Source organism: Chionomys nivalis, chromosome 3 (assembly GCF_950005125.1).
Source record: "Chionomys nivalis chromosome 3, mChiNiv1.1, whole genome shotgun sequence".
Lineage (NCBI taxonomy): Eukaryota > Metazoa > Chordata > Mammalia > Rodentia > Cricetidae > Chionomys > Chionomys nivalis.
In genome coordinates, this window is record NC_080088.1 from 80,750,573 (window position 1) to 80,768,741 (window position 18,169).

General features: G+C 37.1%; 1 protein-coding gene across 1 annotated transcript in view; it reads left to right on the forward strand.

Annotated features, from left to right (window-relative positions):
• Positions 1-15,934, forward strand: part of LOC130871345 (vomeronasal type-2 receptor 116-like) — a gene marked incomplete at its 3' end in the record, with an annotated part of 42,952 nt that extends 27,018 nt beyond the window's left edge. Inside the window, exon 6 of the mRNA XM_057764692.1 lies at positions 15,036-15,934. Within this exon, the coding sequence (XP_057620675.1) occupies positions 15,036-15,934 (899 nt within the window). The remainder of the gene's footprint in view (positions 1-15,035) is intronic.
• Between the last annotated feature and the right edge of the window lie 2,235 nt (positions 15,935-18,169).

An 18,169-nucleotide genomic window follows, 5' to 3' on the forward strand; every position in this document is an offset into this window, starting at 1 on the left:
AAATATGGATGGAGCTTCACTGTTCTACTTGTGGACCTCCAGTTTTTCCAACATGTTTTCATAACGCTTTCCATTTTTAATTATTATAGTATGGCCAAAGCTAGAAAATTTTCCATTTCATGAAGGTGTTTAAACTTACTGAAATACTTTTTTATCTTTTCTTTCTTTAAATATCCTGACATGGGAGTGTGAAGAGAAGCAAGAGCAGAAGGGGTGGATTAAGGCAGAAGGGGAAGGGAGATGAGAACTTGAGGAAATGGAAGATGGGGGAAGGACAGAGATGGAGATCAAGAAAAGAGATATTTTGATTGAGGGAACCATTTTGGGACAGGAAGAAATCTGGCACTAGAGAAAATCTCAGGAATCTACAAGGACGACCCCAGCTAAGACCCTAGGCAATAGTGGAGAGGGTACCTGAACTGGCCTTGCCCTGTAATCGGATTGATGAATATCTCAAATGTTACCATAGAACCTTCATCCAGCAACTGTTGGAGACAGGGACAGAGCCTTGCAGTGGAGTACTGCTTCATGAAAGTGTCTGCCAGACATTCTCCAGGACATAGAAAAAAGTGAATAGCAAACTGACAATATAGGCAGAACTGTCTTTGACATTTTCTGGTTCATGGAAAAGTCTGCCAGATACTATGAGTCCGTACGTTGAAAATGGATGCCCCAGTGAAATAGAAGAACTTTGGATGACTGTCCAGGCAGCAAGATGTGTCTGTCAATTCTAGAGTTTGGAAATCGCTTACAATGTACCTCTTGTTTACTTAGGTAATATTATATCCTTCTGGGGACTTTGATGGAGTGAAGAAGAGATAGTTATAGTTTTCCTTAGTTTGGAAAAAAGATAAAGTAGATATAAATATTGTAACTGTAATTCTTTTGATACCTGTTTTGTTATATTTAATTTTACTATGGTAAAGTTAAAACATTCGTTTTCATTTAGACAGGAAGGGGTAAGTGATGTGGTATTTCTTCGTGTTTGCTGTAAAAGTGTTTTTTATCATTGGTTACCAAAGAAACTTCTTTGGCCTGTGGCAGGTCAGAATAGGTCTAGACAGTAAAACTAAAATGAATGCTAGGAGAAAGAAGGCCTAGTCAGAGAGATGCCATGTAGCTACCAAAGGAGCCAGACTCCAGAGAACCTTACTGGTAAAGCACGAGTCCCATAGCAATACATAGATTAATAGAAATGGGTTAATTCAAGATGTAAAAGCTAGCTAGAAATAAGTCTAAGTCATTGGCCAAACCAATGTTATAATTAATATCATTTCTGTGTGTTTATTTGGGTCTGGGTGTCCAAGAAATGAAAGTGTGGTCTCTGCGTACAGTGGAGCATTGGGCTAAACTCCCAAAGTCCAGTTGAATAGTGGGAAGAATGAGAATCTGAACAAAGAGGTCAAGACCATGATGGGGATGCCCACTGAAAAAGTTTACCTAAGCTAGACCTTCAGAATGTGGATTACAGTTGTATGGCTGGGGCAGACTGTGGGGCCACTGGCAGTGGCACTAGGATGTTTTCCTACTGCTCATTCCGGCTTATTGGAACCAATTCTTTTTGGATCAATACCTTGCTCAGCCTGGATAAAGTGGGGAGGGCCTTAGTCCTTCTTCAGAGCAATGTGCTTTGCCATCTCTGGGGAGTGGGTAATAAATGGGGTGGGTAAAAAGTGAAAGGAGTATGGGGAACTCAGTTCTGGAATTGGTATGTAAAATGAAAACAGGTAGTCTGTTTTCTTTTTTTTAAAAAACATTAAGTAAGTATGTAAATAAATAAATAAATAAATAAACATTCTCTTATGATATTCTGAGCTCCTTTGGTATTTGCTGTAATGTTTTCCTGCCATTTATGATGCTTTTGAGTCCTCTTTTAATTTCTTTTACAGTTTATCTTCTCAAAGAGGAAGCTATTAGGTTGCCTAGTTCTTTCTATTGTTTTATTTGTTTCTATTTCATTGATATCAACTCTGATTTTATTATGTATTACCATCACTTGGATTTGCATTTGCTTCTTTCTGTTTATTTTTTCAGTGTTAGAATTATATTTTTATTTTTAAAACAATCTTATTTTACATATCAAAATCAGTTCCCTCTCCCTCCCCTCTTCCCACTCCTCCCACGTGTACCCACCTCTCTTCCACTTACCCCTCAGATAGGGTGAGGCCTCCCATGGGGTGTCATCAAAGTCTGTCTCTTCAACTGAGGCAGTACCAAGGACTTCCCCAGTAGGCTGAGAAATGTATCCCTCCAAAGGGAACAGGCTCCAAAAAGCTACTTCATGCACTAGGAATAAATATTGGTTTCAATGCTAGTGGCCCCACACACTACCCAGGCCACATATCTCTAACCCACATTGAGAGGCCCTAATTGAGTCATGTGCAGGTTCCCCACTACTCAGTCTGGAGTTAATGAGCTCCCACTACCTTGGGTCAGTCGTTTCTGTGGGTTTTCCAATGATGGTCTTGACCCCTTTGTTCATTTTATTGCTCCTCCCTCTGTATGACTGAACTTCAGAAGCTTGGCCCAGTGTGTCGCTGTAGATATCTGCATCAGCTTCCACCATTACTGAATGTAGATTTTATTATGATAGTAAAGGTAGTCATCAATCTGATTATAGGGAAACAGCAGTTAAGGCACCCTCTTCACTGTTGCTCAGATTCTTAACTGAGGTCATCCCTTTGGATTCCTAGGAATTTTCCCAGTGTCAGGTTTCCTGCTAACCCCCTAATGGTTCCCTCTATCAAGATATCTCTTTCCTTGCTCTCGCTCTCTTTCTCTGTCCTTCCCCCAACTCAAACTTCCTGATCCCTCAAATTCTCCTCCCTCCTCTTCTCCACTCTGCACTCCTGTTCCACCTTCTACCCTCTTGCTAACATTTCCAATTTACTCAGGAGATCTTGTCTATTTCCCCTTTCCAGGGAAATCCACGTATGTGTCTCTTGAGTCTTCTAGTTTCCTGAATTCGCTGGGGTTGTAGACTGTAGGTTGGTTGTCTAATATCCACTTATGAGTGAGTACATACCATGTTTGTCTTTCTGTACTTGGGTTACCTAACTCAAGATTTTTTTCTTTTTTCATTCATTTATCTGCAAATTTCAGGATGTCATTTTTTCTTTTTCTTTTTTTTTTTTATTTTGTTGCTGCTGAGTAGTACTCCATTGTCTAAATTTACCACAATTTCTTTATCCCTTCTTTAGTTGAGGGCTATCCACATTTTCTCCATGTTCTTCCTGTTTGGAATAATGATATATGAATATAGTTGACCAAATGTCCCTGTTGTATAAATGTACATCATTTGGGTCTATACAGAAGAGTGGGTATGGCTGGGTTTTGAGGTAGATTGATTCCCAAGTTTCTGAGAAAGTACTATGCTGATTTCCAAAAGGCCTGTATAAATTTGTACTCCCAACATCAGTAGAGGAATGTTTCCTTTACTCCACATTCTCTTCAGCATAAGCTTTCATTAGTTTTTGGTCTTTGCCATTTTGAAAGGTGTAAGATGGTATCTAAGAATTGTTTTGATTTACATTTCCCTGATGGCTAACCATGTTAAATAATTCCTTAAGTGCCTTTTGGCCATTTAGGATTCCTCTGTTAAGAATTCTGCCTATGTCTGTACCCAATTTTTTTGACTGAATTATTTGGGATTTTGATGTCCAGTTCCCTGAATTCTTTAAATATTTTGGAAATCAGTCCTAAATTTGATATGGGGTAGGTGAAAAATTTTCCCATTTCATAGGCTACCATTTTGTCTTATTGGATGTGTCTTTTACCTTACAGAGGCTTCTCAGTATCTGCAGGTCACATTAATTTATTGTTGCTCTCAGTGTCTGTGCTACTGGTATTATATTCAGGAAGTAGTCTCATGTGCCAATGTGTTCAAGGCCACTTTCCAGTTTCTCTTCTATGAGGTTCAGTGTGGCTGCATTTATACTGTGGTCTTTCATCCATTTGGACTTGAGATTTGTGCATGGCAATAGCTAAGGATCTATTTGCATTTTTCATGCTGGAATCCAGTTATGCCAGCACCACTTATTGAAGGTACTTTCTTTTTTTTTTCATTGTATAATTTTACCTTCTTTGTCAAAAACTAGGTGTTCTTATGCATGTGGCTAGCTAGTATCAGGTCTTCAATTCAACTCCATTTTCCACCTGCCTGTTTTTGTGCCAATACCAAGCTGTTTTCATTACCAAATCTCTATAGTAGAGCTAAAAGTCAGAAATGGTGATGCCTCTGGAAGTTCCTTCATTGTACAGTATTGTCTTTTCAAGGTCTGTGAAGTTTCGTACTGAAATTTTGATGGGGACTGCAATGAATATATAAATTGCTTTTGGTAAACTTGCCATTTTTACTATGTCGATTCTCCCTATCCAAGAGCATGGGAGATATTTTCATTTTATAATATCTACTTCAATTTCTTTCTTCAAACCCTTAAAGTTCTTGTAACATAGATCTTTTATTTATATAGTTAGAGTTATACCAGGATATTGTGTGTGGCTATTGTAAATGATGATGTTTCTCTGATTTCTTTCTTGTTCCACTTATTGTCTGTATATAGGGGGCTTCTAAATATTTTAGTTAATCTTATATCCTCACATTACTGAAGATGTTAATCAGCTGTAGAAGTTCCCTAGTATAACTTTTTGTGTCACAATTTTGAGTTTACCTTCTTCCTTTCCAATTTGTATACCACTGATTTCCTTTTTTTCCTCAAGCTAGAACTTCAAGTACTATATTCAATAGATATGTAGAGAATGGACAGCCCTGATTTTAGTGAAATTACTTTGAGTTTCTCTACATTTACTTCAATGTTGGCTGTTGATTTGCTGTATATTGCTTTTATTATGTTTTGGTATAATCCTTGTATCACTGATCTCTCCAAGAACATTATTATGAAGGGGTGTTGGATTTTGTCACAGTCTTTTTCAGCATCTAATGAGATATTCATGTTGTTTTCTTTTCTTTCAGTTTTTTTTCTTTCAGATTATTTATATAGTGGATTACAGATTGACAGATTTGTGTTGCATCATCCCTTCATTTCTGGGATAAAGCCAATTTGATCATGGTGGATGATTTTTCTGATGTGTTCTTAGCTTCAGTTTACCAGGATTTTATTGAGTATTTTTCCAACAATTGTTCATGAGGACGTTTGGTCTGTAATTTTTTCTTAGTTGCATCTTTGCATGCTTTGCATATTAGGATAGCTATAGTATGTAAATAAGTTTGGCAATATCCTTTCTGTTTCTATTGTGTGGACCAATTTGAGGAATATTGGTATTAGCTCTTCTTTCAAATTCTGGTAGAATTCTGTACTGACCCCATTTGGCCTTGGGCTATTTTGGTTGGGAGACCTTTGATGGCTCTTTCTATTCCCTTAAGGGTTATAATAGGTCTATTTAAAATTGCTATCTGGTCTTGATTTAATTTTGATTTTTGACAACTACCAAAAAAAGATGTCTGGTTCCTGTAAATTTTCCAATTTTGTTATGTGCAGAGTTTTGAAATATGTCCTGATGAATCTCTGGATTTCCTCAGCGTCTGTATTATATCCTCCTTTTCATTTCTGTTTTGGTTAATTTGGATATTCTCTCCTTGCTATTTGGTTAGTTTCGATAAAGGTTTGTCTATTTTGTCTATTTCTTGAAGAACCAACTTTTTGTCTTTTTTACTTTTGTATTGTTTTCTTTTATGTATTTTAGTGATTTGAACCCACAACTTTATTATTTCCTGTCTTATACACTTCGTGTATTGGCTCTTTTTGTACTAGAGCTTACAAACGTGCTGTTAAGTCACTAGTGTGATATTTCTCTTTGTTCTTTTATATAGTCATTTAGTGCTATGAACTTTCTTCTTAGCGCTGCTATCAAAGCATCTGATAAGTTTGGGTATGTGTGTATTCATTTTCATTGAATTTTAGGAAATCTTTAATTTCTTTATTTCTTCCTTTACTCAGGGGTGATTCAGTTCAGCATAGTTCAATTTCCTCAAGTTTGTAGGTTTTCTCCAATTAGTGTTGCTAATGAATTCTAATTCTAAGCCATGATCATCTGATACAATACAAGGGTTTATTCCAAATTTTTGTATCTGTTGAGGTTTGTTTTCTTACTGAGTATGGGGTCAATTTTAGAGTAGGTTCCATGAGGTGCTGAGAAGAAGGTGCATTCTTTGTATTGGCTGGAACATTCTGTATATGTCTGCTATAACTGTTTGAGTCATAACTTCTTTTAGTTCCTATATTTTGCTGTTAACTATTCTTAAGTTTGGTCTTTTCCTATGTATGTTGTGTTAAGTATTTGTTGAACTTAATGCTTTCTTTGACCAATGAATCTATTTCCTGTACAGTATTTATAGCATTTGAGATTTAAGGTTTTCTTTGACCAATAAATCTATTTCCTTTATAGTATCTTCAACACCTAAGATTCTCTCTTCCATCTCTTGTATTCTGTTGGTTATGCTTACATCTATCTGCAGTTCTTTTACCCAGATTTTTCATTTCCAGAATTCGTTGGTTTGTGTTTTCTTCATTGCCTCGATTTCAGTTTTCTAGTCCTGAACAATTTTCTTCACTTGTGTGATTGTGGGTTTTGTTTTGTTTTGTTTTTTTGTTTTTTGTTTTCTTTGCTTTTTTTGTGGGATTTGTTGATTTCTTCCAATTTTTTCTTTTCCTTCACTTTTCTTTGTTTCCTCTTTAAGGGCCTCTATCATCTTCATGAAGTTGTTTTTAAGATCATTTTCTTCTGCTTCATCTGCACTGGGATGTTCAGATCTTGCTGATGTAGAACCATTTGTGCCTTAGTGTTCTTTATGTTGTTGATTGCATTCTTACACTGTTGTCTACCGATCTCTTCCTCCAATTGGTGTAGGTAAACCCTGTGGCTTGGGTGATTGCTCTTCCTCCAGGTATAGGTGTGCCCATGATTTTGATGGTCACAGATGCAACACTGGAGTTCCTCTAACTGCTGGCAGAACCAAGGATGCCAGGGTCCAAGATGCTGTGGGGGATGGTTAGGAGTCTGAAGAGGCTGCTCCTAGGACTCTAAGATTTTGGTGGATGGAGGGGGGCACAGGATATGCCTCCAGGGGCTGGGACCTAGAGAAGAGGGCCCTCCAGCCAGAAACCCAGACAGTCACCACTCCAAGTGTTTCAGGACTAAGACCCCATTGGTCTCAGATCCCCTTTGTGGGAGGTTAGGGATGGAGGAGGCTGCTTCCATGTCTTTTGGACTTCTGGGAGTTGGGGTGGGTCACTAGATATGCCTCTCTGAGTTGGGACCAGAGAAAAGGGCCCTCCAGTGTAGGAACCCAGAAAATCACCTTTCCAGGTGTGGGCAAGGACAAGTCTTCAGAGATCACGGATGCTATTAGTGTGGGTGGGGGTGTTGGAAGCTGCTCTCAGATCTTTGGTGCACCGGTGGGTGTGGGTGTGATGCAGTATGTCAGTTTTTCAATTTTTGAGTTATATAACTGAAACATTTATTTGTGATCCATCTGATTTTTTTTAATGTAGGAAGGGTGAGCAATGAATTTTCCCTGTATGATACCTTTCAATGTGTCCCAGAAGTTTTGTTGTGTTTTCCATTCATATTCATTTAATTCCAGGATATATTTTAATTCTGTCTTAACCTTTTCTTTAAATCATTCAACATTTAGTACTGGTTGTTTTATCTCAAGAGGTTTGTGTATTCAGTAGTTATATTTTCTGTGAACTTTAAGTTTTATTGTATTGGTATCAGATAGGACAAGTAGTGGTATTTCAATTTTTTGAATTTGTAAACATCTGTTTTTTTGCTCCATGATTTGATCTATTTCAGAAAATCTCCCATGTTCTGAAGAGTAGAATATATTTTCTTTGGAATATTTAGATATCTCAAGTCCAGTTGATTTGGGGTGTCAATTAATTTTGTTATTTCATTATTTTTGTACAGATGACACGTGTTTATTGAGAAAGTGGGGTATTTAATTTGCCCACTATTAGTGTATTATTGTTAAACTGTGTCATTAAATACAGTAGAACATTTTTTATAAAATTGGTTGCCCACAAATTTGGTGCATATGGGTTTAGAGTTGTAATCTCATTGGAGTAATTGTTCCCCTAAAGAGAATGTGGCTTCCCACGTTACTTTTTCCGATTAATTTTAGGTTACATCTATTTTATCAGATATTATTGTAGGGAGGACATGCTTGCATCCTGAACTTATGAGATTGAAGTATATTTGTCTGTCCTTTAATTATAAAGTGGTGTCTCTTTAAAATTCAGATATGATTCTTGTAGACAAGAGGTAGATGGATTTTTTTGTTTTATGATCCCTTCAGATCATTCATTATTTTAGATGAGGAATTGAGGCCATCAATATTTAATTATCATGTAGATATTTACATTATTTGTGGTCAACATGTTGTTGAATGTAGAGTTGTTGCCTGTGTTCTCAATGGTGCTTTATGTTCTAATAAAAATGTATTACTATTTCTTGACACCATCACATTGCTACGCTCATTTCTCTCTTCAGTCAAAAATATTACTTCCTATTTATTTCAGTTCTTGCTTGTTGGATTTAATTTTGTAGGCCATTTATGCCATGGAAATTTTTTTTTTCTTTTTCAGGTAGGCAGATAGTTTTCCTGTGTACATTTCTCTAGCCTTACTATAATATTCTTTGATAACTTGGCATGTGTTGCTCTAGGCTTTCCTGGTTCTCACAAATTCCACTCAGAAATTAGCTGGCATTCTCTTGGATTTTCCTTTATATATATCTTGTCTCTTTTTCCTCTTAGAGCTTTCAATACCCTATCTTGTTATGTTTATAACTTAACTTTACATCCATTTAAAAATATTTATCTTTCTTTTATTTTATTTATGGTATGCTGTATGGATTTTCTTTTTTTGGTCTTGTCTATTGGTCTACAATGTGCTTTTTGCATATATTTGGATGTACTTTTTCTTGGTTTCAGGAATGTTTCTTATTTGAAATTGACTTTATTGAAAAACTGTTCTCTGCCATTGATTTGGAATTAATCTCTGTCATCTATGCCAATAATTTAAAGGTTTAGTTTTCCCATAGTGTCCCACATTTCCTTTCCTGTTTCAATTTTTCATTTTCTTGTGTTTTTATTCTCTATTTTATCTTTGAGTCCTAATGTTCTCTTTTATGCTTGACTTATTTGACTTTTGAGGCTTTCCTTTGTGTTTCTAGATGGACTTTTTGCTTTTCAATTCTGTCCTCATTTCAGCTTGAGTCCTTTTCACTCTTTCTATTTTTTTCTTAAATTCCAATACAAGCCTTGGATTGTCTTCCTTATTTATGTCAGTGTTATGTTTTATTTTGGGGGCATTATCAAGGGGTTTATTATTCTTGAGTTATTTTTCCTTAGTTTCATTACACTTTTTATTTTTGTTTTCTTTAAACTCCTTAAATTACTTATGAAGTTGATGAATGCTTTTTATATTCTGTATCTTAACTTTTATTTTTAATCCCCATTGCCAAACATCTACTAGACTGGTAGATTTTTGGAGAAAATATTCTAGCTCTATCTTTCATATTGTTGGTATTTTTATGATATTTGGGTGTGTGAATTTTTTGTTACTCTTAATATTCATTACACAATGCAGATTGGGGCAAAAGAGATTATGTACAAGCTTGTTAGGCCAAGAGGTTGAAAATGGGTAATGTGTAATAAAATAAAATAGACAGAATTGCCTAGGATGATGCACATCATGTGGATTTCCACTGATGCCCAGAGTAGTTGTACACCTGGCTGATTTCAGAGCTAATATGTATCACGGGAGGGCCATGTGAACATGAAGATATGGAGAAATATTCTTGGAGAAAATATACTAGTTTGTTGTGGCAAAGTCATTTTGTCTAAATTATAGTTGGGCTCTTCATGTGACACAGTTATCGATCTGGTCAGTAGGTAAGAAGGTATGGGTGGGGGCAGATAGATATACCTTGATAGAGACTAGAAGAAGAGTTGGGAAGAATGGATGAATGGAGAGATTGAATGAGGAGTAGAAGGGATCTGTTAGTGGTGGCAGATAGGGCAGTTTATTGCAGAAGCCTAGATACAGATTAGATTGCAGGTGGTACTGGCCAGAATAGATTGGGACACTGGGAGTAGGACTTGAAATGGATTGAGGGAGTTGGAAAGGAGGCATAGGTGGAAAAATCTGGAAGACTCACCTGATTAGACCATAGGGGGAGAGAAGGTGGAAGACTATGTAGATAGCCACATGAAATATCAATTTGTTTTCTGAGGCCATTCATTCATTCCTGGTTGTCCAGACCCTAAATAATCACTCAGAAACTATACACACACACACACACACACACACACTATTTGGCCAATAGCTTAAGTATATTTTCTAACTAACTCATATCTTAAATTAACTCATCTCCATTAATATGTGTATCACCACGTGGCTGTGGTGTACTAGGTAAAGTTCTGGCATCTGTCTCTGGTGGGGCTATATGGCTTCTCTCTGACTCTGCCTTCTTCCTGTTAGCATTCAGTTTTCTTTTCCCCACCTATCTCTGTTTTACCCTACCAGGCAAAGCTAGTTTCTTTATTAACCAATGGTATTCACAGCATACAGAGGGAATCCCCACATCAATATTTCCTTTACTATACTTAGGTATTATCCTTTTATTTCTGATGACATAAAGACTTTGGTTATGAAGGGCTGTTATATTTTGCCAAAGGCTTTATAAGTGTCTCGTGAGATCATCTTGATGAGTTTTCTTTCAGTTTGATTATAATGTGATTACGTTGGCTGATTTTTGTATGTTGAATCATCCCTGCATCTCTGGGATGAAGCCTATTTGACCATGATGGTCTTTGTGATGATCTTAAATTTACTCTGCAAGTATTTTATTGAGAATTTTTGAGGGAAGTTAGTCGGTAAATGTATTTTTGAGTCTTTGTGTGTTTTGGGTATCAGGATGACTGTGGCCTTATAAAATATATTTTTGGCAATGTTTTTTATTTATCTGTTTTGTGAAATAATCTTAGGAATATTGGTATTGGCTTTTCTTTAAGGCCTGGTGGAACGTGGCAATAAAACTATCTGGCCTTGGGGTTTGTTGGTCGGAAGAGTTTTAATGATGGCTTCTATATTTTTGGATGATATTGTCTCAACCACCGGGACATAGATCGATTACCCGGACCCTGGAGGAGAAAAATGGAGGGGCAAGAGACATGAGAAAATGGACAGCAAGTCTGTATTCTGATCAAGCTGCAAATTTTATTTTTTCTCAGGAGCATTGTATAGCAAAAGGACAGAGGGTGGGTAGGTTGCTATGCAAGTGTTGTAACTAGAATGTCAGGTCTGGAGATATCCCTAGCTGACCGAAAACATAAAGAAATACTGAGCATCTGTAAATGTTAACTAACAGGGGGAATGCTAAGTACTTCTGGGGCCTGGGACCTATACGTTTGCAGGCATTTTTAACTCACAGCAAAAGATAAGAAGATACTGGGTTATTTTCTTGGCCTGGAATTTGACCTACAGGGTCTTCTAAATAGCTTACTTAACACTGAACTAAGATGGCTTGATTATAACCAAATACAGGTCTTTGCTCTTGTCAAGATATAAGTGTATTTGAATTGTTTATGTCTTGATTAAATTTTGGTATGTGGTACCTTGTAGTGGGAGCTGCGGGCTGCATTCCTGCCACCCAGCTCCCAGCCTGGCTAGCTTATGCTCCAAAATAACAACACACAAACTGTATTCTTTTAAACACTGCCTGGCCCATTTGCTCTAGCTTCTTACTGGCTAATTCTTACATCTTGATTTTCCATTTCTATTTACGTGTGTAGCACCCCAAGGTGCGCTTACCGGGAAGATTCTAGCCTACGACCATTCTGGGTTGGAGCTTTATCGCATTTGCTCTGGAGCACAGCGGCATCGCGTCTGGCTCTGAGAGGAGCTGCCCTGCATCTGAGCTCACTTCCTCTTCTTCCCAGCATTCTATTATGTCTACTCCACCCACTTAAGGGATGGACTATCAAATGGGCCAAGGCAGTTTGTTTATTGACAAATGACTTTCCTCCATCAGTACCTAGCTAGAAAATGTTTCATTTCTTTTAGATTTTCCAATTTGTAGAGTAAATGTTCTTGTAGTATGACCTAATGAGTGTCTGGATTTCTTTAGTGTCTGTTGCTATGTCTTCCATTTTTTTTAATTTGTATATTCTCTCTTTTCCTTTTAGTTAGTTTGAATAAGGGCTTGTCTATGATGTTGATTTTCTCAACAAACCAACTCTTTGTTTCATTGATTTTTTTCTATTATTCTCCTTGTTTCAATTTTATTGATTTCGGCCTTTAGTTTGACTATTTCCTGCTTTTCTTCTACAGTTTTCAAGTGTGTTGCTAAGTCTCTGTATGAGAATTCCATAAATTCTTTATGCAAGTATGTGGTGCTATGAATTTTCCTCCTATCACATCTTTCACTGTGTCCCATGAATTTGTGTTGTATATTCTTTTTCATTGAATTTTAGGAAGTCTTTAATTTCTCATTTTTCCTTGACCCCTGAATCATTTATTATAGAGGAATTCAATTTCTGTGAGTCTATAATCTTTCTGTTGTTTTGTTGTTATTTAAACCCAACTTTAATCCATGGTGGTCTGATAGAATACAATGAGTTATTTCAACTTTCTTGTATCTGTGGAGAACTGCTTTGTAACTGATCCTAAGAGGTGCTGAGATGAAGGTATATTCCTTTGTATCTTACTAATATATTCTGTAAATACCTTCTAGGTCCGTTTGAGTCATAATGTCTGCTAATTCCATTATTTCTGTTCAGTTTCAGTCTTGATGACCTATCCATTGATTAGAGTGTGGTATTGAAGCTTTTCACTATTAATATGTGGCCTTGATGTCTGATTTAAGGCTTTTTAGTAATGTCATATTCACAAACATGGCTGCCATTGCATTTGGGGCATAGATGTTCAGAATTGAGATGTTATCCCAGTGGATTTCTCCTTTAATAAGTATGAAATGTCCTTTTCCATTTGTTTTGATTAACTGTCCTTTGAAGTCTATTTTGTTACATATTAGGATATGTAACAGCAGCTTGGTAGTTAAGTTCACTTCATTGGAAAATTTTTTACCAATTCTTTGCTCTACAGTAATGTCCATCTTTGCTGTTGAAGTCTGTTTCTCATATGCAACAGAAGGATGGATCCTGTTTTCTTTTTTAATTCATTCTGTGCATTTTAACTGGGGAATTGAGACCATTGACATTAAGAGATATTAATGACCAGTGTCTATTTATTCTTGTTATTATGTTATTACTGATAGTGGTAGTATGTGTGTGGGGTATGTGTGTGTATATAGATATGTGTGTGTGTATGTGTGTGTGTGTGTGTAAAAGGGTAGGTGGTGTGTGTGTTTGCTTTCATGGATGTTACTTCTGTGAGATTAGTTATTGCTTGTGTTTCCATAGGTGTATTCAGTTTCCTTTGTTGAAGTTTTCTTCTACAATAGTACCTTCTATAGAGATGAATTTGTGGATAGACCGTGTTTAAATTTGACTTTGTCATTTAACATCTTGTTTTCTCCATGTATAGTAATTGAAAGATATGCTGGGTGTCTTAATCTGGGCTCTCATCTACAGAGTCCAAGAGTCTATAAGCTATCTATCTATTCGTACTCTTTTAGATTTTAGAGCCTCTGTTGAGAAGTCCAGTGTAATTCTTATAGATTTGCCTTTATACAGTATTTGATCTTTATCCCTTCCAGCTTTTAATAGCTATTTCCGTTCAGCACATTCAGTGTTTTGATTATTATGTGACATGGCTACTTTCTTTTCTGATATAATCTATTTGATGTTCTGTAAGCATCTTACACATTTATAGGCTTGTCTTTCAATTTAAATTTTTTTTGTAATTTAGTTAAATGTATTTTCTGGATTTTTATGCTGAGATTCTTCTCCTATTCTGATTATTTTGAGATTTTGTCTTTTCATGATGTTCTAGATTACCTGGATGTTTTGTGTTACGAGTTTTTTATATTTAACATTTTCTTTGCCCAATGAAATAATTTCTACTGCTGCATCTTCAACACCTGGCATCTTTTATATTCTGTTGGTACTGTTTGCATCTGTAGTTCATGTTTGCTCACCCAGATTGGCCTTTCCCTGAATTCCCTCAGTTTGTGATTTCTTTATTGCTTCATTTTCAATTTTCATGTCATGAATTTTTTTTCAATTGCTTGACTTTTCTTGGCATTCTTGACATTTTTTAAGGGCCTTGGCTTTTTTAAAGGAGATTTCCATTTCCTCTTTAAGGACCTTTATCATCTCCAATAAAGTTGTGTTAAGGTCATTTTCTTTTGCTTTGGCTATGTTGGAATATTCAGGTTTTGCTGCCACAGAATAGATAGGCTCTTGTGGGATCATATTGCTCTGGCTGTTGTTGATTGTATTTGAACACTGGCATTTAGGCATCTGACTATGGGATAATTACTTCTGGTTCTTGAATTCCAAATTTCTCCTTATTTAATGGGTATTTTGTTTCTGTTTTTTTTTTTCCACTTTGGTTCCATAGTCTTTGAGGCATGGATTTCTGATACCTTGTATGACCTCTTGTCTAGCTGTGAGTCTCTTTAAAAGATGGGATTTTCCCTCTGGTGATTAGGCTGGACTTTGATGTAGCAGGGGGTCAACATATTTCTGATTTGTTTGGTCTGTACTTGAGTAGCAGGAGTCTGACCATGCTGGTGTGGCACAATTTTAGAATTTTTCATATGACAATATGACAATTTTACTTTATCTGAATAAGTAGATTACTATTTCAATTTCATTGCCCAAAACAAACAGCAACAAACTTGTCTGCACACAGCTTATCATGACTATTCATGACAGACAGTAAATGGGAATTTCTACAGAGTTAGTTAGTGTCCTTCTTGGCACTATAGTAAGGAAAACTGTGACAAGCTATACACAATATTAGTGGAAGGTGCTCACCGTGACTAAAATATGGAATCAGTAAATAATTGTAAAAGCTGAAATTTTGGTTCATTTCATCCCGTAGATCAAAAGGAGTGTGTCCTTTGCCCAATTCAAGAGTATCCAAACCCTGAGAGAAACAAATGCCTACAAAAGTCAGTGACATTCCTGTCCTTTGATGATTCTCTGGGCATGGCTCTGGCCTGCACAGCTCTGTGCTTGTCTGTCAGCACAGCTGTAGTTTTTGGAATCTTTCTCAAGCACCAAGACTCTCCCATTGTTAAAGCCAATAATCGGACTCTCAGCTTCATCCTGCTCATCTCCCTCCTCCTCTGCTTCCTGTGTCCATTTCTCTTCATTGGCCAGCCAAACACAGCCTCCTGCATATTGCAACAAATTACATTTGCTCTGGTGTTCACTCTGGCTCTTTCCACTGTTTTGGCTAAAACTATAACGGTAATTCTGGCCTTTAGAATTATGACACCAGGAAGAACAATGAGAAGGCTCTTTGTCTCAGGCATCTATAACTCTGTCATCCCCATATGTATCTTGATCCAACTTATTCTCCTTGGATTCTGGCTGGGTACTTCTCCTCCCTATGTTGAAGAAGATGCACACTCTGAACATGATCACATCATCATATTGTGCAACAAGGGCTCAGTCACTGCTTTCTACTGTGTGCTGGCATATTTAGGGACCCTGGCCTTAGGAAGCTTCACTGTGGCTTTCCTGGCAAGGAACCTGCCTGACACCTTCAATGAAGCCAAGTTACTGACATTCAGCATGCTGGTGTTCTGCAGTGTCTGGGTCACCTTTCTACCTGTCTACCACAGCACCAAGAACAAAGTCATGGTGGCTGTGGAGGTCTTTTCCATTTTAGCATCTACTGCAGGGCTGCTTGGGTGCATCTTTTTCCCAAAGTGCTACATAATACTTCGAAGGCCTGATAAGAAACATTTGAAATGTTTTAAAAAACAAAACACACTCTTGAAACAAAAATGATTATTTTGATTAATTAATTATGTCTATTACAAACTAATTTAATATAGTAAAGTAAAAAACTGTAAATATTTAACTGCTTTTCAGAAAGTTGTTCTGAAGTTATTCTTTAACAAAAATAAAATAGTCTTTCAATGTGTCTCACATAAGACAATCTATTCTGGAATATAAGCTACTGCTGGAAATACATTTTATTTAGTTATTCACATAACATAAATTCATGGCCAATAGATATACTCAAATTTCAATTACAAGATAGCATCCAAGATAAATATTACAGGGACTATTTTTTTGTTATTTTTTTGAGTGTAAGGGGCTTGGTGTGATGGTTGAGAACCTTATATAGGCCACACAAAGTATGGCTCTTCGGAAAAAGGTGCTTGTAAAAAGATCAAGCCAATCATAAATTTGTTTGCTCTAAAATCTAAAAATATGTCTGCCACAGGAGCCAACTATACCATTCCTTGACATATGCACACAGGAATTAACACCCCACTCCAGAGATTCTTGCTAAGACATTCACATTGCTGTTCTTTCAAAACAGATAGGAAATGAAAACACCTAGAAGTCTTTCAACTGCAAATGGATAATGAAAGTGTTGTGCTCATAAATGGATGGAAATAAAAAATTATGCTGAGTTAGGTAAAAATAAAAGGAAAGAAAATAAATAGCTAAAATGCAATAAAAAGGAAAGAAAATAAATAGCTAAAATGCAAAAATAAAAGTGCAAAAAAGGGAAAGTATAATAAATTGCTCTTTCTGCTATTAGTATTAATTAAACCAAGAGTTTCTATTTTTATATTCATTGCTATATAAGTTTCCAAAGAAACAAAACCACCAAGAGTCTTACCTAGCTATGAACCACACAAAGTATCAGCATGATTATGGGAGGATGGCCCACTTGTTCATATTGACCCCCTGGCTAGCTTAGTCCCAAAATAACCACACAGAAATTGTACTAATTAAATCACTTCTTGGACCATTAGCTCTAAATTCTTATTGTCTAGTTCTTATGTCATTTTTAAATTATTCATTTATTTATTTTAATAAAAAATTTCCACCTCCTCCCATTTCCCTCCCCCTCCCCCTTCTCTCCAGTCCAAAGAGCAGTCAGGGTTCCCTGTCCTGTGGGAAGTCCAAGGTCTGTTCCCCTCCATCCAGGTCCAGGAAGGTGAGCATCAAAACAGACTAGGCTCCCACAAAGCCAGTCCATGCAGTAGGATCAAAACCCAGTGCCATTGTCCTTGGCTTCTCAGTCAGCCCTCCTTGTCCACCACATTCAGAGAGTCCTGTTTGATCACATGCTCCATCAGTCCCAGTTCAGCTAGCCTTGGTGAGCTCCCACTTGATTAGCCCCACCATCTCAGTGGGTGGGCACACCCCTCGCGGTCCTAACTTCCTTGCTCATGTTCTCCCTCCTTCTGCTCCTCATTTGGACCTTGGTAGCTAAGTCCAGTGCTCCAATGTGGGTCTCTGTCTCTATCTCCATCCATTGCCAGATGAAAGTTCTATGGTGATATGCAAGATATTCATCAGTATGGCTATAGGATAGGGCCATTTCAGGCTCTCTCTCCTCAGTTGCACAAGGATCTATCTGGGGACATCTCCATGGACACCTGGGAACATCTCTAGAGTCAAGTCTCTTGCAAACACTAAAATGGTTCCCTTAATTAGGATATATACTTCCCTGCTCCCATATCTACCCTTCCTCCATCCCAACCATCCCATTCCTCCAAGCTCTCCCCATCCTCCCCTTCTCACTTTTTTATCCCTGCCACACCAACTACTGTGTCATCTGTGTGACATGACATATGTCATTATGCTGGATGGGAGCTACGTGTCCCATGGGACTAGGCTTCCTGGAGGTCAATGGCAGACAGCCCGGTATTAGCCACCGCTGAGGCATAGACGGGTTTCTCGAGTAGCTGGCTATGCGGGATAGGGGCTTTGCACAATCTCTTTTATAATAATGATATTATATATATATATACAAGACAAGGATCATTCTCTTCAGGAACAGCTCTGGGATAAGGAAGCACAGTATGGGAATTATAAGACTACAGCAGAACCTTTGTCATACACAGGGTGTATGATGAGCAAGGGAATAGATGGGTTAATGTTGATGGACAAAGACTGTTATACTTTGAACTTTATGGATAGGCTTGCTATATCCCAACCCCCATGGTGTCTACTGCATAAGAAGATACTAAAAAGTATAGT